Raw genomic sequence first — 22,417 nt, 5'->3', positions numbered from 1 at the left:
GTAGAGGCCAGGGAGGCCATGAAACACCCTACAATGTACAGAATGGCATAATCCACTCCCAACAAGACTTGTCCAGCCCCAAATGTCAATAGTGCCAAGGTTGAGAAACTATGTCCTGTACCATGGTGCTATCCCCAAAAAGCCTCACCTTAGAATCAATACTGAAGCTAGTTCTAGATTGTCTGAGCTCAGAATCGCATGCCTTGAAAACAGACGGCTCAGCCTCCTCCAGCACATAGCCAATGTCCAGCTTTTTCCTTCAGAGACTGGATGAAGCTAGGAGGGCCAGAGCTCTCCAAACCAAGACACAGGGCAAGCTTCCCTCCCTCCAGTGATCTTCCTGCTCTTGAGTGATATGCTCATCACCAATCAACAGATACTTCATGAGTCGATGTGCCAGAATTCTGCAGATGCCATCCCACTGAATTCTCCCAAGGACTCCCTACACAAGGGACACCACCTCTCATTTTACACATGAAGAAATGGACCTTTTCAAGGAGCAGTTCAAAGTCTGTTACTTCTGAATGGCCAAGGCAGAAACTTAGAAGACAGAAGTTCAAATCCCAACTCAACCACAGATTCATCATGTGACCATAGGCAAATTCTTCCCCTTCTCTGAGCCTCTTTCCCAACATGTAAAAATAAAGAGGCAGGTCTACATTTACTCTAAGACAAAGTAAAATTGGGGGCTATCGTTTCATACAGACATGGGCTCAGATCCTGCTCTTTCACTGAATATCTTGAGCCCCCGGGGCACGTGACTTTCCCTTTCCAGGTTTCAGTTTCCTCATCTGTAAATTAGATAATCCTAGCTTGCTGTTCACAGAGTTGTAGTAAGATGTAATTGAAGTCATACAAGCAAACTATTTAGCACAGTACCTGGAGTATATAATTCCTCAAAACAGGAAAATTCTGGGCTTCCCTGGTGGCTCAGTGGTTGAGAATCTGCCTGCCAATGTAGTGGATACAGGTTCGAGCCCTGGTCTGGGAAGATCCCACATGCCGTGGAACAAACTGGGTCCGTGAGCCACAACTACTGAGCCTGCGCGTCTGGAGCCTGTGCTCCGGAACAAGAGAGGCCGTGACAGTGAGAGGCCCGCGCACCGCGATGAAGAGTGGCCCCCACTTGCCACAACTAGAGAAAGCCCTCGCACGGAAACGAAGACCCAAGACAGCCAAAAATAAATAAATTAATTTAATTTTTTATAAAAAAAGAAAATTCTTTTTGTTGCCATTGTTGTTCATCTGAGACTCTTCCAATCCTGAGATAATTGGTTTTATAAGATGTAACACCAGGAGGAACCAAACATAATGACCCTCAAGGATGGCACAGGGACTTCTGGGAAATCTCCAAATCCCTTCTCAGCCCTCAGCTGACATTGACACCAGGACCTGCACTCCTCTCCCCCTGCTGGCAGTACCTGGGATTGCAACCTGGACTCGGGCTACCACCGGGGGGTGAGGGGGCGGTTGAAGGTCTGGCTGAGGAGAGGGGTTTATCCCAAATGCCTAGGATGACATGGTTTGGGCAGCATCATCCCTTGCCTTTTGCCACAAGAGTTGCCATTTGTAAAACCACTCACTGTTTGTCTGGCATGGGGCAAGGTGTCTCCTCTTATAAACTTATTTAATCAGCATTTTGCCCATGAAGAACTAGAATCTTTGGAAGTTTGAATGATTTGGCCAAGGTCACACAGCTGGGAATAGGGATGCCACACTGCGGTAGGCTGAATATTGGCCCCCCAAAGATGTCCTTGTCCTAATCTCTGGAACTTGTGCATATCTTACCTGATATGGTAAAAGGAACTTTGCAGATGTGATTAAGTTAAGGATCTTGAGATGGGAGACATTGTATCTATAGTCAACAATAATGTACTGTACACTTAAAAATTGGTTAAGAGGGTAGATCACATGTTAAATAATTTTACCACAAGAAAAATTTTAAATATTTTTAAAGAGGGAGGCAGGAAGATCAGAGTCAGCAGTAGATATGACACCAGAAGTAAGAAGTTAAAGCAATTCGAGGAAGGGACCATGATTTATGGAATGCAAGTGGCCCCTGGAAGCTAAAAAGGCAAGGAAATGCATTCCCCCCCATTGAAGTCCCCAGAGAGAATGCATCCTTGCCAGCACCTTGACTTTAGACTTCTGACCTGCAGAACTATAAAATAAATGTGTTGTTTCAATGTTAGACCTGAAAGGTCTCCGAGGGATCCCAGCTCGCCCAAGAACTGCCAAGAGTCGAGAGTCGTTGCAACACGCAAGAAGTTTATTAGGAGCCGGTGCACCGGGGTTCCTTGGTCCTCACGCAGGAGGCCGAAGAGGAACCCCTAAAAGCGGAATTACACACATTTTATAGGTTTTATTTTTTTCATTATGCAAAGTGTGGATATATCGAGGGTTTTTTTCTGATTGGTTTGTTTGTTCCGGACGGACCAGAGTGGGAACTTGGCTCTAGTTCCTTGATTGGTTAGCTATCGGATGCCTAATTTACATTTTCGTGTTTTGTGGTTTTTCTCGGAAGGGTGTAACCAGATGTTTCTTGGAATTGTTTTCCCTAGGTGGGGGTTGAGTCACACGGGTTATGATAATCCCTTCAAAGTCCCCAGAGAGAATGCATCCTTGCCAGCACCTTGACTTTAGACTTCTGACCTGCAGAACTATAAAATAAATGTGTTGTTTCAAGCCACTAAATTTGTAATGATTTATTACAGCAGCAATATGAAACTAATACATAGATTTAGGAAAAAATCAAACAAAAACACAGGATGCCCAGGAATTCCTTGGTGGTCAAGTGGTTAGGACTCCGTGCTCTCATTGCCGAGGGTCCAAGTTCAATCCCTGGTTGGGGAACTAAAATCCCACAAGCTGTGTGGTGTGGCCAAAAAAAAGTTTTAAATTAAAAAACCCCCAAAACCGCAGAATGCCCAGTTAAATTTGAATTTCTGATAGACAAAAATTTTTTGGTATAAGTACATCCCCAAAGTTGCATACTTAAAAAGAAATGATTGTTTGTATGAAATTCAAATTTAACTGAGTCTTCTGTACTTTATCCTAGAAGTGATAGAGCCAGAGCAGGAGTGAAACCCAGAATCCTCCACCCCCACCCCCCCAGCCCATCTAACATCTGGAAGAAACTGCCGTGTTCTGGCTCACCTATGTCAGTTCCCATCTCCCTGCAACTCCTCTTGCCCCAAGGGTAGGGAAAGGAACAGATTGTTTAAGGTCATCTCCTGGATACTCCTTTGGGCTGTTGAGTCCTCCTGGACCACACAATTTCTCTCTAGAAATGGTTTAGTGTCTTTACCAAGACATTAGTATTACCCTGCTTGAAAGAGGGGCGTCAAGATTGTCTCAAAGTTGTAGCTGCACAAAATGTATGGGTGGGGCTGGGCGGGGAGGGGGTTGTGCTGGGGATTTTAGTGGACTGGAGGCGGGCGCTAGTAAAGTCTTTTTCAAACTATCACTTTCTGAAAAGGACTTCAGGAACACCAAAGCAGGAAACAATTATTGAATCAATATTCCAGAGCAAGAATCATGTTACAGATGTGGAAACTGAGGCCCAAGGAGGAATGGGGACTTGCTCAAAGTCACTTGGCTAAAGACAGACAGACAGACGTCCCCTGAATTGGAATCTTACCCTTTGGAGCAGCCAGTCCTGGTGGCAGCTCTGGTGGGGAGAATCCTGGAATGCTAATCCCAAGATGTAGGTTTGAAACTCTATACTTCATTGATTGCGTTTCCCTTTCATAAAATAGTAGGATTCCATGTGAGGATTTAATGAGATGATGGATGTAAAACACCAGGTACATGGTTAACATGTTCTCGGAAAACGGCAGTTTCTTCCCTTCCTTCTCTGGGCCTCAGCTTCCTCATCTATACCAGCTCAACCTGGTCGTGCTCCCTGTGCTTCCCAGCCACCCTCTTCCCAGGCTCAGGTCCCACCGCGCCGTCCTGGCCGCCAGGTGGGGACCGAAGGCCAGCACTTCGAGGAGATGTCGCACATGCGCACTCGCGGGCGGTGCCCCGCCTTCCCACGCTCTGCGTGCGTCACTTCCGGCGCGAGCAGCCGGGCCGGCCGGGTAGGGAGTGCGGGTCGGTTCTGTGCGCGCTGCCGGACGAGGCTCCCGCCGCCGATTGACCCGCGCTCCGCCCCGTAGCCGGGCCGGTGAGTGCCCGCGAGCCGGTGTGCCCCGGGGGCCAGGGAGAGGGACCCTTGAGAGGGAGGGACGACCGGAAGTGGGGCGTCCGAGTAGAGAGAGACCCCAGGAAATGGGGACACCTGGGGAAGGGGCGACAGCCGGAAGTGGGGGCCTCGGAAGGCTGTTGACGGGACGTGGGGTCTCTGGGGCTTCAGAAACGGTGATTCCTGACCTCTTCTTGGGGTAGGACGGGAAGGAAGGTGATGCTCGAAAAATGATAGGCTCCAGGTGGGGGAGATTCCCGGCTTGACCCTAACTAATGGTGTTTGCACCCATCTGTATGCCCACCCATCAGTTCACTTACCAGGCTGTGACTGGGTCCTGCTCTGTGCTTGATACTGCCAAGGCCCTGGAGATTAAACAGGAAGCTCTAGGTGCAGCGTAGAGCCCAGTGTGGGGCTAGATGCGTCCTTGCTCTGCCTCACTAGGTGTGTACCCTTGGGCCCTTAACCTCACATCATCCGCTAGTATTTCCAGAGTACCATCATGGGCCAGGCACTGGGGATAGCAGTGAACGTGGCAGGCAAGTTGTCTGCCCCCATGGAATTTACATTCTAGTGGGCAGTTTCCCCCTTTGTAAAATAGAAACAGTATTAGTGCTCTCACCAAATATTGTGAAGATTAAACAAGAGATGGATGTAAAGTGCTTATCACAGTACTTGATACATGGTAAAATGCTCAAATACATATTATCTCTTTTCATCATTCCACTATGAGTTAAATTTCATAAGGCCAAGAATTATATTGTTCGTTGTTGTGTGCCCGGCACCTGTAAGCACAGTGCCCGCCACAGGTGATCAGTAATTCTTTCATAAATGAATGGATGGGTAAAACTGGCTTGGAGGAGTCTCAGGTAAACACATAAGACGCTGGCCTGCATTTTCTGAAAGAGAAGTAGGAACCCAATGCTGTGGAAAACGGGAGAGAGTCCCCTGGGGGAGTCAAGGAAGGCTTCATAGAGGGGGTGACATTGAATCTGGGCCTGGAAGGTGATGAGTTGTCTGGTTGAGAACAAATGAGGCAAGGAAATTCCAGGCAGAGGAATCAGAAATGCATGAGGTGTTCCAAGAATGGTGGGTCATTAGTTTGCTTTGGCTGACATTTAATGTGCATTGAGAGGGGGAAAGGTGGGAGACAGGCTGGAGAGGGACTTTGAAGCTAGGCCTGTAGTCCGTGGATGCTACAGTCTGTCTTCTGGCTAATTAGTCGATTGGGATTACAGGCATCTGTTGTTGACTGCCAGGAAAACAGAGCCCAGGGTGGGTCCTGTGAACCGTGATTGTTGATTTATTCCTCACTCAGCATACCTCCACCAAGTAGATTAAACTCATTCAACAAATATTTATGGAGCACAGACTATGTGTCTGACACCCTGTTAAGTGCTGGGTGGGTTTAAGGTGATGAACAAGACAGATGTGGATGTTGTGCACAAATTGCCTACAGTTGAAACAGTGAGAGAAGCGCTATGCAGAAGAGCTCCTGCAGGGGTGAGGGGAGCTCCTAACCTGGCCCGGAGTCAGAGAAGGCTTCCCCCTTTTAAGCACCATCATCCCTCCCCTGGATTATTGCAGTAGCCTCTGAATGGTCTGTTTGCCTCCGTTCTCATCCTCTTACAGTCCATTCTCAAGATAGCCCAGTGATCTTTTTGAAATCTAAATCCGATCATGTCAGTCCAAAACCCTCCTTGGCTCCCACTGAAGTCAGAGTAACTACACTCTTACTGGCCTACAAAGCCCAGTACCAACCGGGTCCCCAGTTCCTCTCTAAATTCATCTGCCAATATTCTCCACCTTACGCATTTGGCTCTTGCCATACTGGCCTCCTCCCTGTTCCTTGAAAAAGCCAGGCATGGTCCTGCCTCAGGCTTTACACTTTTTCTTCCCCCAGAATGGCTTGCACCCTCATCTTCATCTCGTCACACATGTCACTTGGGTGAGGACTTCCCTGATCACCCTACTTAAAATTGCAAGTCCTATCCCCAGGTACATGCAACCCCCTTGCCTCTTTTATTTCTCTCCATAGCAGTTATTATCTTCTAGTAGTTGCCCCCAGTGCCTGGACGAGGGCCTGGTACCTACCAAGTGCTCAATTTTTGTTGAATAAATGAAGTAGCATCTAATGGGGACCGAAGGGTGAATTGGTATTGGTCAGAAGCACTGGAGGATGAGCATGCTAGTCAGAGGAAACAGGATGTGCGGAGGATAAGAAAACCACCTTTGGGAGGAAGTGAAAGAAGCTGGGTGAGGCTGGAGGTTAGAACACAAGAAACAGAGTGTGCAGACCTAAGATTTAGAGGGGCTGACCTGGTCACTGTGGCTGCCGTGGCCTGGGGGGGCGGGAGACCTGCTATGTGCAGAGACCCCAAGATGGTTTCTGCCCTCCTTGTTGAGTTCTGAGTGGGGGACCAGTGACAGCCCATGGACAAGAGCTTGGGCTTTGGAACTGGGCAGCCCTGCTGCAGCCTTATTCCTGAAATATCTAAGGCAGCTGTGTTATTTTGTTTTGTTTGTTTTGTTTTTTCCTTTAATAGGTGTTTTAGTTCAGATCTTCCAAGAAGCAGACACTAGGATGAGATTAGACATGCAAGAAATTTAATGGCAGCAACACATAAAAGGGAGGGGAACTGGAGAAATCAGGGAGAGCTTCCGGTAGCGATTTGAGGCCTGTCCCTGTGCAGGAGGTTTGGGCAGGAAGTCTTGGACTGCACTGTGGTTCCACAGAAGATTCAGCCAGGCTGATAGGGAGTCCTTGAGATAAAGTTTCCTGTTCAAGGAGTCCTACGTTTCACTCAGTCATTGGCCAGGGACAGTCTGTGGAAAGTGTGCATCCACTGGATGGTGGATCCGGAGGGACAGCAGCTGGGGACACCCATCAGTTATGCTCCATCCCGGCATGGCAAAAAATTTAACAGTACAGTAAAGAGTCTCTCTCTCTCTCTCCTTAAATGTCCAGTGTCCAGTTCTGTTCCCTAGAGGGAACCATGGTTAACAGTTTTCTTGTGCTTCCTTCCAGAAATTTTAGGTGCATTCAGAAGTATATATGCTTATATTTTAAAAATGTAAATGCAAGTCTTTTTTTAAAATTGGGGTATAGTTGCTTTACAATGTTGTGTTAGTTTCTGCTGTACAGTGAAGTGAATCAGCTATATGTATACATATATCCCCTCTTTTTTGGATTTCCTTCCCATTTAGGTCACCACAGAGCATTGAGTAGAGTTCCCTGTGCTATACAGCAGGTTCTCATTAGTTATCTGTTTTATGCGTATTAGTATATATATGTCAATCCCAATATTCCAATTCATCCCATCCCCCCTTTCCCCCTTTGGTGTCCATATGTTTGTTCTCTATGTCTGTGTCTCTATTTCTGCCTTGCAAACAGGTTCATCTGTGCCATTTTTCTAGATTCCACATATATGCATTAATAAACAATATTTGTTTTTCTCTTTCTGACTTGCTTCTCTCTGTACGACAGTCTCTAGGTCCATCCACGTCTCTACAAACGACCCAATTTCGTTCGTTTTTATGGCTGAGTAATATTCCATTGTATATATTTACCACATCTCCTTTATCCATTCATTTGTTGATAGGCATTTAGGTTGCTTCCATGACCTGGCTATTGTAAGTAATGCTGCAATGAACATTGGGGTGCAGGTGTCTTTTTGAATTATGGTTTTCTCAGGGTATGTACCCAACAGTGGGATTGCTGGGTCATATGGTAATTCTATTTTTAGGTTTTTTAAGGAACCTCCACACTGTTCTCCATAGTGGCTGTATCAATTTACATTCCCACCAACAGTGCAAGAGGGTTCCCTTTTCTCCACATCCTCTCCAGCATTTATTGTTTTTTGTAGATTTTTTGATGATAGCCATTCTTACTGGTATGAGGTGATACCTCATTGTAGTTTTGATTTGCATTTCTCTAATAATGAGTGATGTTGAGCAGCTTTTCATGTCCTTCTTGGCCATCTGTGTGTCATCTTTGGAGAAATGTCTATTTAGGTCTTCTGCCCATTTTTTGATTGGGTTGTTTGTTCTTTTGATATTGAGCTGCATGAGCTGTTTGTATATTTTGGAGATTAATCCCTTGTCCATTGCTTCATTTGCAAATACTTTCTCCCATTCTGAGGGTTGTCTTTTCATCTTGTTTATGGTTTCCTTTAAATGCAGGTCTTTTTTTCACACTTTTCTGCAACTGCTTTCTTTTTCCTTAATGTGTCAATTCATAAAGATCTGCCTAATTCCTTTTCACAACTGAATAGTATTCCATGCATATGGTAATATTATCTAACCAGTCTCCAACTGGGTGATGTAGGTAGTGTTTCCAGTCTTTTGCCATTATAATCAATACTTGTAACAATCATCCTGGTGTGCATATTTTGCACACACATACAAGTACGTGTCCTAGAAATGGAATGCTGGGCCAAAAGGTATGTGTTGTTTTTTGTTTTTTTTTTAACTGAAGTATACTTGATTTACAGTGTTTCAGGTTTACAGCAAAGTGATTCAGTTATACATATATATCTATTCTTTTTCAGATTCTTTTCCATTAACAGGGTATTATAAGATACCGAATATAGTTCCCTGTGTAGGTCCTTGTTGTTTATCTATATTATAAACAGTAGTGTGTATCTGTTAATCCCAAATTCCTAATTTATCCCTTTTCCTCTTCCCCCTTTGGTAACCATAAGTTTGTTTTGTGTCTGTGAGTCTATTTCTGTTTTGTAAATAAGTTCATCTGTATCACTTTTTTAGATTCCACATACAAGTGATATATGATATTTGTAAGGGTATGTGGTTTGAAATCTTTATAGATACTGACAAACTATCCTTTTTTTTTTTTTTTTTTTTTTTTTTTTTGCGGTACGCGGGCCTCTCACCGTTGTGGCCTCTCCCGTTGCGGAGCACAGGCTCCGGACGCACAGGCTCAGCGGCCATGGCTCACGGGCCCAGCCGCTCCGCGGCACATGGGATCTTCCCAGACCGGGGCACGAACCCGCGTCCCCTGCAGCGGCAGGTGGACTCTTAACCACTGCGCCACCAGGGAAGCCCTGACAAACTATCCTAAAGAGGCTATGTCAATTTATTCTCCCACCAATAGCAAGCATATCAGCGTACCTGTTTTGCATTTTTGCTAATCTGAATTTCAAAGGTGTTTTAGTTTGCATTTCTTTAATTACAAGTAAGGTTGATCACCTGTTCATACCTCTGTGAGCAAGGCCAGTGGTGTGATGAGGGGTGTGTACATCCTGCTCTAGCTGCCTGGGTGCCTCTGCAGAGATCCTTCCTTCATGCCGTCTGGGGTTGGGCTTGGGCACGTGGTTCAGATACTCCTTCAGTCAAGAACCACTGCTCTGAGGTTCTCGGCTTGACAAAAAACGTCTCTGCCGCCCTCCCTCGTGCTGCTCTCTGATTTGGAATGAGCAGTGCTGGGCTTTCTCCACATCACGCATGGCTTCTGTCTTTGCAGGGATCCTGGGAACTAATGTCAGAAGAAAGTGACTCTCTGAGAACCAGCCCTTCCGCGGCCTCACTTTCAGAAAGTGAGCTGCCGCCGCCCCCCGCGCCCACCGGCTATGTGTGCTCGCTGACTGAGGACCTGGTGGCCAAAGCCAGGGAGGAACTGCAGGAGAAGCCAGAATGGAGGCTCCGCGATGTCCAGGCCCTCCGGGACATGGTGCGCAAGGAATGCCCGAACCTGAGCACCTCCCTCGAGGACGCCTTCCTTCTGCGCTTCCTCCGAGCCCGCAAGTTTGACTACGACCGGGCCCTCCAGCTCCTGATCAACTACCACAGCTGCCGGAGAAGCTGGCCCGAAGTCTTCCACAACCTGCGGCCCTCGGCCTTGAAAGAGGCCCTGGCTTCCGGATTCCTCACTGTGCTGCCCCACACCGACCCCAGGGGCTGCCACATCCTCTGCCTCCGTCCAGGTACCACCTTCACCGTCTCTGGGGGTGGGGCGTGGGTACAGCTTGGGATGCGTCTGCTTAGCACCCTCTCTCTCTTTCTTATTCCCATTTGTCCCCTCCTTGCCTTAGTCAGGGCTCTTATATATATATATATATATATATATAAACACACGTATATATATTTATTTATTTGGTTGCACCAGGTCTTAGTTGCGGTGCGGGCTCCTTAGTTGTGGCATGCAAACTCTTATTTGCGTCATGCATGTGGGATCTAGTTCCCTGACCAGGGATCGAACCCAGGCCCCCTGCATTGGGAGCATGGAGTCTTATCCACTGAGCCACCAGGGAAGTCCCAGTCAAGGCTCTTTTGATCGCAAGAGAACAAAACCCTGCTCTACCGGCTTAAGACAAAAGGGGGATTTAGTCTAAGGAGATGGACGCACAGCACCAGAGATCTGAAGGAACACTGCTCTTGCCGGGCCCAGGAGCCAAGACCCAGAATCCAGTTCATTCCCCCATCAGGAACTAAGCCCCCCATTCTCCCTGTCTCTGCTTCTGACTGTCTGTCAGTCCGTGTGTCTCTCTGGACCACATCTCTGCTGCCCTTTGCACATCTTATTCACACTTCTGTACATGGACGGCTTCCGCTCCCTCGGTACACCCCGCAGCTCCCAGGTTTACCTGTCCACCCAACTAGGTTCTTTCAATGCAAATTCCAGATTTCTAGGGTCGGGAATCTGGTGGGCTGAGAAGGCAACCCTGGTCATCGCGTACAAGCGGGGCTGCCAGGACACCCCCCCTCAGCTTCCACCCTTTCACTCCTTAGTGAGCACGTGAGATACAGATATCAGTGAAAGGGTCTGGGCTGGGCAGATGCCTGGAAAGGTATCTGCCTACCACGTGCCTCCTCTGTCCTCTCCCCCCTCCCTCTGCTTTGTTAAACCCTTGAAAGTATTCACTTTAGATTCACTCTTGGATCTCAGCACTGCATGATGGTAATCGGGACACCTGACATTTCTTTGGCACAGTAGTTTTCAATGGAGGCACCTCTCCCCACCCCAAAGCATTTAGAAATGCGTGGGAACGTTTTTTTTTTGGTTGACACAACGACCGAGGGGTCCTAGAACTCAAGCCTTCTGCTTCTTCATCCTCGTCTCTTCCCTGACACCAAATGCATTATAAACTCAGGAGAGTTCTCCACTGTGCCCCCAACCTCAACATCTTCCATCAGAGCAGAACTGAAAAACAAGATGTGAAAGTAAGATTGCTGTGTTCTTCTTCCCAACCACGCTGGGAAAATGAGAACCTGCTGCCTGCCCTTTCTGCTCATGCGTACAAGCGCCTCTTGAAGCTAATGGGGAGTGGAAGCGGCAGGGCACCTCTCTCTGCCTGCAGGCCCCACGTTACCATTTCCTTTAGCCATTTACCAAACCCTCTTGGTAGACTAAAGCATATTCTCTTGAGCCTTTACTGTGTACCAGGCACAGTGTTAACTGCTTTACCTGCTGTTTTAGGTGCTTTTCCAAAATGAGGGCCATTCATTTTAAAATAAGCAATGCGGTGGAGATGTCAGGGCACCAGGGAACCTAGAAACCAGTCAGCGAGTTCCTGCCCCTCCTCTGTGCTCAGCTCATACGAATATTACAAAACAGTCAGATATTACCACACTGGTTTCACCCTTTCGCTTGTGTGGTTTGAACTCCTTGCTCATGTGATGGATTTTTTTCCCCATATGTCTGCAGCAGATCTGAATCCCTCCCCACTGACTCAACATTTTAGCAGGAGGCAGATACAGATTTTGTTCTTAACTAGGTATTGGCTTTGCCTTTTTATAAGCTCTTTTGAGACATATGTGATTGAAAAGGATGATAGCCAGTTATGTAGAAGCAGGTTCAATTGGCAGCAACATCAAACAACAAGCTGGCATAATTTTTGGACAAGGGTTTTTTTCATAGGAATTTTGCACATATCACAAATCCCACTGGTGGCAATCCTGTGGAGTTTTTTTCTTCTTTTAATATTTATTTATTTATTTATTTGGTTGCATTGGGTCTTAGTTGTGTCATGTGAACTCTTAGTTGTGGCATGCATGTGGGATCTAGTTCCCTGACAAAGGATCGAACCCGGGCCCCCTGCATTGGGAGCGCAGAGTCTTAACCACTGCGCCACCAGAGAAGTCCCCCCGTGGAGTTTCACCTTTGTAAGAAAGAGACACTGAGATGTTAGTGGGATTTTCTTGAGAATAGTGGTTAACACTCAAAAGTTATCATTTTCATCTTTTCCCCAAAGAGAGAAAGACTCCTCGATCATATGGGGAACATTAAAGGAGCATCCAGCCTGGAAAGGGGGATTTGCTCAGACTACAGCATTGGAAGGCCATCTCCACGTCTGCTGTCCTCAGTCTGGGCTTCATTCTCAGACCAGCTCTTGCCTCATGGGGTCCCTGAGTCTCAGGCTCCCAGCCTCACCACTACAAGAAAGACGAGAGATCTTCTCTTTCCAAAGGGCCAGGGTCCCAGAATTGAGTCCCCGTGGTTCTGCTTGACCTGGCTTGGATCACATGCTTGTGGCCAGGAGGTTATGATACCCGTATTGGCCAAGCCCACCTCTGGACCCAGGAGTGAAGTCCGTTTACCCAAACTGTATGGCTAGCATGGGAAGGGGTAGTTCCCCAAGGAAAATCAGGGTGGTCTCATGAAGATAAGGGGACTTGTGTGTGTGATGGCAGAAGGTACAGATGTCCATGAAGCCAGTATTGTTATCCTGTTCTCTGTACAGCATAATATGTAGGCCCATGGTGAGAAGGTAACTTGCCCAAGGTCACACAACTAGTAGGATTCAAACCCCCGCATGTGTCTGACTTCAGAACTCACTGTTTCATCTTCACCACTCAATTGCATTTCCATTTCAGAATGTGCTGCTATGTTTGGAGTTAAGAAACATCAGCTACCACTAGAGATCTAAATAGTCATGCCAGTAGAATTCTGTCTTTTCCATTTTTAAACAATAGTTTTAGGAAGGAGATAAATCATAGCCTGTCTGATTACTTGTTTGTGTTCATTTCTGTAACATACTGTCCATCTCTTATGACCTTAGACAGATGGATCCCGAGCAGCTATCCAATTACCGAAAACATCCGAGCCATATACCTGACATTAGAAAAACTCATTCAGTCTGAAGAAACCCAGGTGAATGGAATTGTAATTCTTGCAGACTACAAAGGAGTGAGCTTATCAAAGGCATCTCATTTTGGCCCTTTTATAGCCAAAAAGGTGATTGGCATCCTTCAGGTATGGCCCCTGTGTGTCGTGTGCCTGTCCTGTGGCTGTTTGGTTTCCCCAGGGCCCCGTCCACTTACCTCTAATTCCACCTGATACACACACCCCACCTCCTCTCCACAGTCAGAACAATAGAAAAGCATTATGGGAAGAAACATAAAAGTCCAATTCACCACTCATTCTCATCAGGGTCTCCAGTAGTTTCTGGGCAAGATCAGCTTTAGGGCAAGAGTCCAAAACACAGAGAAATGCTTTCTGCTTTTTTTTTTTTGGTCCAGAAGACAGAGAAATTCTCAACAAACGAAACTGAGAAGGTTTCTGCCAAAGTGATGGAACCTCTCCTCCTTTCTGTGGGACCTGGGCATTGGGAGCCCTGTTGGGCTGTTTTGGTCAGATGCTTTCACACCCCATGTTCTGTGTTTCAGAACTCAAATCTCTGGGAACCATAAAGTTCCTTACACACCAGTAGTGTGTGAAATGGTTTGCACATGCAAAGCACTTTTTAAAAAATTGAAGTATAGTTGATTTACAATATTATGTTAGTTTAAGGTGTACAGCGTAATGATTCAGTATTTTTGTAGATGATACTCCATTAAAAGTTATTACAAAATAATGGCTGTAATTCCCTGTGCTGTGCAGTATATCCTCGTTGCTGCAAAGCACACTTACAGTCTTTATAACCCATTCAGTCCTTCAAGGAATCCTCTGAGAGAGACAAGGCAAGAATTATCTTTCCCTGTTGAAAGGAAACCGAGACCTTCAGGATGTAGCCTGGCCTGTGCCTCCCAGCTCTGGCAGATTGGAGCTTTGTTCTGACCCAGCCTGTGGGGTGCTGTCTCCCATGAGCTCTGGAGGTTCAGCGACACCACGATTCTCCTCAGTGATGTGTTTGAGCCACTTCTGCATACCAGGCTGATTATTTAAGCATTTAAATGTCACCTCTGGTCATTATCAGAAATGTGAATCCTGGCTTTGAGACAATACTTTTTAGCTTCCACTCTTCTTTGCAGATTCAGGTGTAAGGATAATGCATTTGGATCAGTGGTTTTCTAGTCCTGTATGATGATCTGGGGGACAAGAAAAAGTCCCCAGGCTGTGGTAATGGACAGTATCCAGATGCTTCACAGGTTCTAACACCCCCTTCCCTTTCCCCACAGGATGGTTTCCCCATTCGGATAAAAGCAGTCCATGTAGTGAACGAGCCTCGAATATTTAAAGGCATTTTTGCCATCATAAAACCGTTTCTGAAGGAGAAAATAGCAAACAGAGTAAGTGATGATCCTATCGACTTAAGATACTTCAATTTTTTTTTTAATGCTGCCTTTTTTGTGACATCTGTAAATTTATTGTGATGACAGTAAACTTAGCGTATTATTCTTGCCCTGGGACTACTAATTTGGAAAGTGCAAGGTTACAGATAAAATAAATGAACACTCCTTTCTGTGAGGGGGAGGTGAAATTAATGAGAATATAGTATTTGCCAGTGGCCAGAGCAGAACCAGGATTGTTATCGTAGGAACGTCCCTGCTCTGTGATCATTTAGACTTTTTAATATCCTGGCCTGGGCATTGTGAACCAACATTGTGTTTTATGTGTACGAGGACATGGCAAAGGGTAGTCACTGGGCAGGTAGTTAAAAAGAGTCATGGCAATTTCTTTTTTTTTTTTTTTTTTTTTTAATAAATTCATTTATTTATTTTTGGCTGCGTTGGGTCTTCGTTGCTGTGCGCGGGCTCCTCCTTGTGGTGGCTTCTCTTGTTGCGGAGCACGGGCTTCAGTAGTTGTGGCACGTGGGCTCAGTAGTTGTGGCACGTGGGCTCAGTAGTTGTGGCACACGGGCTCAGTAGTTGTGGCACACGGGCTTAGTTACTCTGCGGCATGTGGGATCTTCCCGGACCAGGGCTCGAACCAACGTCCCCTGCATTGGCAGGCGGATTCTTAACCATTGCACCACCGCCAGGGAAGCCTGGCAATTTCTTACTACAACTCTTTGGGCTTTAAAAATGCTATTTAAGCTTTTCCACTTACCTAGTTTGTGGTCTTGTTTGTAGTTTGTGGAGTAGTTCAAGGTTTGTGAGATCTGTGAGTTTTTAGTTTAATTCTTACTTAAGAAAGGATAGATGTCACTTTCAAAGACAGTCTTCCTCTCTGACCCTGAAGAGCCACTTCTCTTTTAACTTTTCCCAGGACCACAATTGAAATGTGGTGGGTGGTATTTTTCTCCTCCTTTCCTAGGCCTGGGAACATGGTTCTGGTCACTCAAATATTCTTGAATTTTGTTCTCTTTTTCAAAGAGGAAACATCTAGAGAATCTCAAGTGTGTAAGCGTGGAAACTTAAAATCCAGATCCTGATTCCCAGGCCCTTTCCCTGAAGATTTTAACTCATCAGTTCGGGGGTGGAGCCCAGGAATCTATGCTTTTAAAATCTCCTTAGGTGATTCTGATACATGGTTAGATCTGAGAACCTCTAGTGGCCTCCCTACCTGGGTTTGAACCCATGTTGGTTCCTGGAGCTCCCGTTTGGAACCTGCTTTTACCAAAGCAGCCTTTGGAAGAGGTCTTTTACATCTGTGAAATGACCTTACCGGTGGCCCGCGACCTTGTTCACTCGGTCCTTCGTATGTTCATTCATTCACTCAAAAATATTTTTTGATCAACTACTCTGTGCAAGTATGTTCTCGATGAACAAAACAGACCAAAATCTCTGCCCCCAAAATCCCTCTCATTCTAGAAAGAGACACAGACAATGGATTACATATGCTATCTAGGATAAGGATGTGCTAAGTGCTATGGAGAAAAATAAAGCAGAGAACGGGGACAGCGGGTGCTGGAAGCGGGAAAGGGGTTGTAGTATTCAATGGGGTAGTTAGAAGTGGTGTCACTGAGAAGCTGGCGTTTGAGCAAAGACTTGAAAGCAATGAGGGAGTGAACCTTACAGTGATCTGGGGGACCCTGAGATGGGAGTGGCCTGGGGGAGCAGCAGGGCAAGTGGTAGGAGTGGGAGGCAGAGGGGTAACAGGGGCCAGGTCGTGTAGGCCATCGTAGGGAGTCCGGCTTTTAGTCTGCGTGACGTGGGAGCGCGGGAAGCTTGTACATATTAGAGGAGTGACTTGATCCGACACACGTTGAAAAGCGCTTAGATTGTGGTGGTACAAGGGTGTGAACACAGAGACGAGTGAGGAAGTTGTTGTAGGAATCCAGGTAAGAAGGGATGGTACCATTAGGGTGGCAGGGAAGGGCTAGAATTCCGGATGCATTTCCTTATACCCCTTACCAGCCAACAGGATATGGGGTATAAGGAAAAGAGGATTAAGGATCCTCAAGCTTTTCGAGGAACTGGGTAAAGTTGGCATCAGCTGTTCCTTTATTCATTCAACAGATATTTGTTTGAGCACCTTCTGAGTTACCGATTAACCTAAGGACATGCGTGCTTTCCTTTCATCCTCTGTAGTTTTTCCTCCATGGGTCTGACCTGAACTCTCTCCATTCAAACCTTCCAAGAAACATTCTCCCCAAGGAGTACGGGGGCACGGCCGGGGAGCTGGACATCACCGCCTGGAATGCGGTGCTGCTGGCCTCGGAGGAGGACTTTGTGAGGGAGTTCTGCCAACCTGGCCCTCCCTGCGACAGCATCCTGGGCCAGGCCTTGCCGCCCGAGGGGCTGAGCTCAGAGGCGCCGTGTGATGACTCCATGCGGGCTGTGAAATCACAGCTGTACTCCTGCTACTAGCCAGTCCCCTGTGAATGTCACCATCTTTAAAACCTTTTCTTCTTTCTTTGGAGAGGTCCAAGGAGAATTTGAGGTGCCATGGATTGTCTTGCTCCTTGTAACGGAACTGCAGCGTGGAGGAAAAGCCTGTAGGGCTCTGAGGTACACCGCGGGCTGAGGATTTGGTTACTTGAATGACTCCTATGGAAGACATGGAGAAAGCTCCCCCAGCGATTCCAAACGTTTGGAATCCCAGTGTGCAGCCCTTCATCTGAAGCCATATCTGGTTTTGACACAGCTCAAAGCAAGAAAAATTGGGACCAAAGTCACTTCGATTCCACATTCTAAGAGAAAACAACCTGATTGGCCAGTCAGCACACACCTATGAAACGGTTTGACCGAGGCTGCAAAGTGGCCACACGTGAGACAATGGGAGTTTGTGTTCTTCACATGAACCCTAACTGCAGACCTCTGTGCTCATCAAGAAACTTTAAGTGTTAGTCCATCACTGGGTCTGGAAAGCACCTTCACTGAATCATGCAAGCACCCAGGCAGACGCAGCACCTCCTGATCAAATTCGGGAGCCAGGGACCTCACGTACCTCTGGGATTCATGGGTTGAATCTTGCAATAGAAACTTAAAAGTTTTCCCAAACCCATAAAGCCTTAGGCCTGCTTCTCAATGGAATCATACATGATCCTAGATGTACATGATTTTACTCAACCTAAAAGACTGGATGCCAGGCCTGTGTAGCTAAAAGAATTCTGGGGGCTTCCCTGGTGGCACAGTGGTTAAGAATCCACCTGACAATGCAGGGGACACGGGTTTGAGCCCTGGTCTGGGAAGATCCCACATGCCGTGGAGCAACTAAGCCCGTGCGCCACAACTACTGAGCCTGTGCTCAAGAGCCCGTGTGCCACAACTACTGAAGCGCATGCGCCTAGAGCCCGTGCTCTGCAACAAGAGAAGCCACCACGGTGAGAAGCCCGTGCACTGCAATGAAGAGTAGCCCCCCAGGGCTTCCCTGGTGGCGCGGTGGTTGAAAGTCTGCCTGCCAATGCAGGGGACGCAGGTTCGTGCCCTGGTCCGGGAAGATCCCACATGCTGCGGAGCAGCTAGGCCTATGAGCCATGGCTGCTGAGCCTGTGCGTCTGGAACCTGTGCTCCGCAACGGGAGAGGCCACAACAGTGAGAGGCCCGCATACCGAAAAAAAAAAAAAAAAAAAAGAGTAGCCCCTGCTCACCGCAACTAGAGAAAGCCCACGCACAGTAATGAAGGCCCAACTCAGCCAAAAATAAATAAATAAATAAATTTATTTTAAAAAAGAAAAGAATTCTGCCCTAAGAATTAAGAGACCTGGGCCTCGGCTTTCTCATCTGTAAAATGAGGCTGAATGAAGTGATCCTGAGGGCCCTTTTGGCTACTACTGAGGTTCTGGGATTTGGTTTAGTGATTGATTGTTAGATGTCGGTTTTCTGCCTAGAAAGAGGACTCTCTAGATACCAGTGGTTGGATCCTGTTTTTCGTAGTATGCCTGGGCCTTTCCGAGAGGGATGTGTCATTTTTGGGCCCTGCCTTTAAAGAAACAGTGCACTGAGCAATCCCCATTTTCTTTTACATGGTGAGGGTTAAACTTGAAAAGGATGGCCTTGGTGAGGGCAGGTGAGATGCCCAGAATCTTGGATGAATTCCTTCCATTCCTGAGACTTGGGGGTATATTTTAAACCTGGCAGTGGTGAATGGTTAACTTCCTTGGGATTCTTAGATTTTGGCTTCTGGAAATGAACGCAAGGGCAAATTATTCTGGGACCTCCACCCTCACCCCTGCCACCCCAGCCCACTTGAGTTTCTCTCTCTCGAGTTCGGCCAGACCGAATGTTAGTTCTGCATTTCAGCACTTTAGACCCTTTCTGTCAAGAATTTAGCCTTAGCCCACGCATCACAATAAGTGGTTCATCTGACGGCTTTTGACCTATTTCCCTTCATATTCATTCCATGCAAATGGTGGTGTTAAAAAGTGACAAGTGGGACTTCCCCTTCCCCGGCAGTCCAGTGGTTAAGACTCCACGCTTCCAGTGCAGGGGGCACTGGTTTGATCCCTGGTCGGGGACCTAAAATCCCATATGCTGCATGGTGTGACCAAAAAAAAAAAAAAAAAAAGTGACAAGTACCACGCGTTGTGTGTGTACCTTCTCCATGCATTTGTTAGAGCAGCAGGCAAGGTGGATGGCTCAGTTAGGATTAGAACAGTCCTCTGAAATTCAAAGGCCAGTCAGGTGTTAATAAGCTGTTCATCTCTCTAGCACTTTAAAAAATGTCTGGAGAAGTTGTTGGTGGAAATGACTTACCCTCCTTAGTGCCAATGCTAGGGAGAATTCTTTTCACTATAGATGCTAACCCTGGATGTTACAGGGACCTGGCTGAGCGGGAAATCTCAAAATGCATACCCCTGGCTGCCTCTAGTCCCATGTGACAATGACAGTGTGACCAGCATTGCTGGGAAGGTCTAAATAGGACAAGTGGGATGGCTATAGTAGAGGGTTCAGAACTCAACTGCCTGGATGGGAGAGTTGGTTAGAGGCTTTCTTCGGTCCCAAAGAGGACAGAGTGATTAAAAAACAAAACAAAAAGGTTAGACACGAATCGTTCAAGTTTCCAAGGTTTAAACTGTGCATTGCATTGCTGGCCAATTGCCTTTGTCTACACGTCTTAACGTAGGGATGACCAAGCCCACCTAGAGAAATTTCTCAAAGACCAGGAAGGATGTTGCCCTTTTCCCAGGCCTTCCCAGTTGGATCAAGGAGCTGTTTCATTCAGCTTCTGAAAGGAGTCAGACCCAAGGGTTATCTACCTTCTGGAGCTGCTGTGTTTTATGTTGGCTCCAGAGAGATCAAATGGTTTTGGCACCTCAGGGGTCTGAACCAAGCTGTGAAACCAGGACCTCCCTGGGTGGAGCACATGGCGGTCTCTGTGTGGCTTCACCAGGCGTCTGTGTGAAGCTGCCCCAGGCAGGGCAGGGGAGTGACCACAGGAGCACGCTGGGGGCTTCACTCAGCAGTGAGGGTGTAGTGATGGAGCAAGTAGTTGAACACCTGGAGAACTGCGAGTATTTTCCTTCAGAGAAGAGTTCTGATCCATTTCACAAACACCTGAAAATGAACTTTTCCTGCAATTCCAGGTAGCATGGCATAGGTAAGAGAAAGGAATAGTGAAACCAGGAGACCCAAGTTCCGGCTTTATTTTGCCATGTGGCCTCAGATCAGCCACCAAACGTCCCTGAATCGTCATATGATAAAGGGGGTCTACACTCGGAGCTCTGAACCCTCTGTTCCTGGCATAAGAGGCTTTGTTCTTTTTTTCCCTGCATCTGGGTGATTCTTTAGGAAATTTAGGTCTGAATGAACTGACACCTAAAGCTTCCAAAGGAATCTGTAAGCTTGAGAAATTTGGCGGGGGGGGCGTGTTCTTCTTCTTTTCTACACAGAACTCTGGCAAATTGTGCCTCTTCCTGGAATCCTGTTCTACCTTCATGGCCAGAGACTGGGAAGAAATCTACAGAAATAGCCGTAAGTGCCACCCTGGCTTCCCCTCTTGAGTTGCTCTTGGCAAAGGTGGCTTCAGCTCCCTAGTACTTCATCCCGCTTTCACAAGGAGCCACCTGTCCTTAGAGGTCTACAAACACTTCAGTTCGCAAGATACTACATTTTTGCCAGAAATAGAGTCAGGGTAATAAGAGAGATTTTCCCGGAGTTCCTATGAGATATTGAGCCGTTCAGAATTTTTCCTGGGTGGGCGGCTGGTTTAAATGCCATCTGATTATCAGATCAGTCACGGATTGCTTTTTCATTTGGGTATTTTAAGGTGTTCCTTTGAAACCTCTTCTTTCATTTAGGAAGTGAAATGTTCGCTAAGGTAATGATGTGAGTATGGCTGTCCCGTGGCATGAGAGGTGTGGAGATAGCAAACGGAAACATATCGACTGTTCAGGAAAGATGTCAGTTCTGGTCATCCTTTTCAGTATTGGGATCTGTGAATTTTGTTAATCTCAAGTAAATTCCCTGCTGCTCTCCTGACTCAGAAATGGTTTGCTTGAAATACAAGTATTCAACAACATCAGAGTCAAATATTCTTCCTTTATAGAGCTTGCTCCATGGGAAGGCCCAGGGTGATTTGTGGATGGAGATGCTAGTGACCTTTTTCCTCTTTGCCAGTTAGCTGCTTTTCCTTTCATTTCACAGGGCGCCATGTTTAGTTGGGCAGTTAAGTAGCTGCCATTGGGATTCTTGTGGATATGCCTCGGCCTCTTAGTATATCAGGTGGGAACCTGTTACAAGTGAAATACTTGAAAATTCTCTGGGGCCAAGAGCCCCTGACACCACTCTGAAGGGGTGAGAGGTGGACCAATTTTGTGACCAGACTCGGGCACCATTTCGGCCACTGGTCGCATTCCTCGCTTCAAACTGAAATTCAGTTTGGCTTCAAGTATAGGGACACATGGTGGTGGATACATCTACTTCAGTGTTTGTTTTGATCAAAAGTTTATTTTTCTAGTGCATTTTCTAAGTCAAAATGGTGAAAACATGTAATTTTAGTATGCATGACTGGGTCTTAAATAAAAATCTCTGTAAGGTTGAGTGTGTGTGGAGTTCTTTGGTGACAATGGCAGTTTGGGGTAAAGGTTCTGAGGGTTGTTTATTCCACGGTGCACAGTGGCCTGGGCAGAGCCTCTTTCCTGGGGAGGCCGGCAGGGGCGCTGTGGCAGCACGTGCATTCTCTAGACTGTGGGCTGGCTGCCTCGTGTGCAGTGAGAAGACACCAATGTGAAGAAAGGAGGTGGAGCTAGATGCCCACAGTGATGGATACGCAAACTTTTCCTTTCACAAGGCCCAGGTATGCTTCCCAGACTGGCCTTTAACCCTGACAGCTAATGATTCCTGAGTGTGGGCTGGGCATCCATCGTGTTGAGCGCTTCACATACAAAATCTCATTTAATCTTCAAGCACCCTTAATGAAATATAGTAGTATTGCCCCTGTGGGGAAAGAGAGGCACAGAAAAGTTACGCTAGCTTGCCCAGGGACACACAGCTAGTTAAGTAGCGTTGGGATTCAAGGTCAGGCAGTCTGACTGCAGCTCACGATTTCCTCCCGAAGGCTGGAGCCAGGCTGTGCAGTTAGTTAGCCCACAGACAGACCACAGAAAGAAGGGAGGTATTTTATAGTGAGAAAGTGCCAGTGTGAAAACTGGCTTGTTTTCTGGCTTCTTAGAAAATATAAAGCAGAAGTTCTTAACCTCTGAGACCCAGGTTGTAACCGAACATTTT

At 46.8% G+C, this 22,417-nt stretch overlaps 1 protein-coding gene and 1 long non-coding RNA gene across 5 annotated transcripts; both read left to right on the top strand.

Annotated features, from left to right (window-relative positions):
* The first annotated feature begins 4,052 nt into the window (after positions 1-4,052).
* On the top strand, positions 4,053-19,237 carry TTPAL (alpha tocopherol transfer protein like). 4 transcript variants are annotated; one of them, XM_059037834.2, is made up of 5 exons: positions 4,053-4,168; positions 9,669-10,128; positions 13,204-13,397; positions 14,543-14,653; positions 16,838-19,237. In XM_059037834.2, exons 2-5 carry the CDS (start codon positions 9,684-9,686, stop codon positions 17,114-17,116), a joined length of 1,029 nt encoding a protein of 342 aa, XP_058893817.1. In that variant the 5' UTR covers positions 4,053-4,168; positions 9,669-9,683; the 3' UTR covers positions 17,117-19,237. The 4 variants fall into 4 exon arrangements, with proteins under 4 accessions (XP_058893817.1, XP_066868447.1, XP_066868448.1 ...); XM_067012346.1 differs by having other exon boundaries at positions 13,204-13,379; positions 16,838-18,386; XM_067012347.1 differs by having other exon boundaries at positions 4,061-4,168; positions 13,204-13,295; positions 16,838-18,415.
* Positions 19,238-20,580: 1,343 nt separating this feature from the next.
* Positions 20,581-21,728, top strand: LOC136792501 (uncharacterized). Its single transcript, XR_010836381.1, has 2 exons — positions 20,581-20,662; positions 20,989-21,728. It is a non-coding gene; the product is annotated as an uncharacterized lncRNA (long non-coding RNA).
* The last annotated feature ends 689 nt before the right edge of the window (positions 21,729-22,417 follow it).

This window comes from Kogia breviceps, chromosome 14 (genome assembly GCF_026419965.1).
Source record: "Kogia breviceps isolate mKogBre1 chromosome 14, mKogBre1 haplotype 1, whole genome shotgun sequence".
Taxonomy (NCBI): domain Eukaryota; kingdom Metazoa; phylum Chordata; class Mammalia; order Artiodactyla; family Physeteridae; genus Kogia; species Kogia breviceps.
The sequence above is the reverse complement of the archived record's forward strand: the minus strand, read 5'-3'. Positions and strand labels throughout refer to the sequence as shown.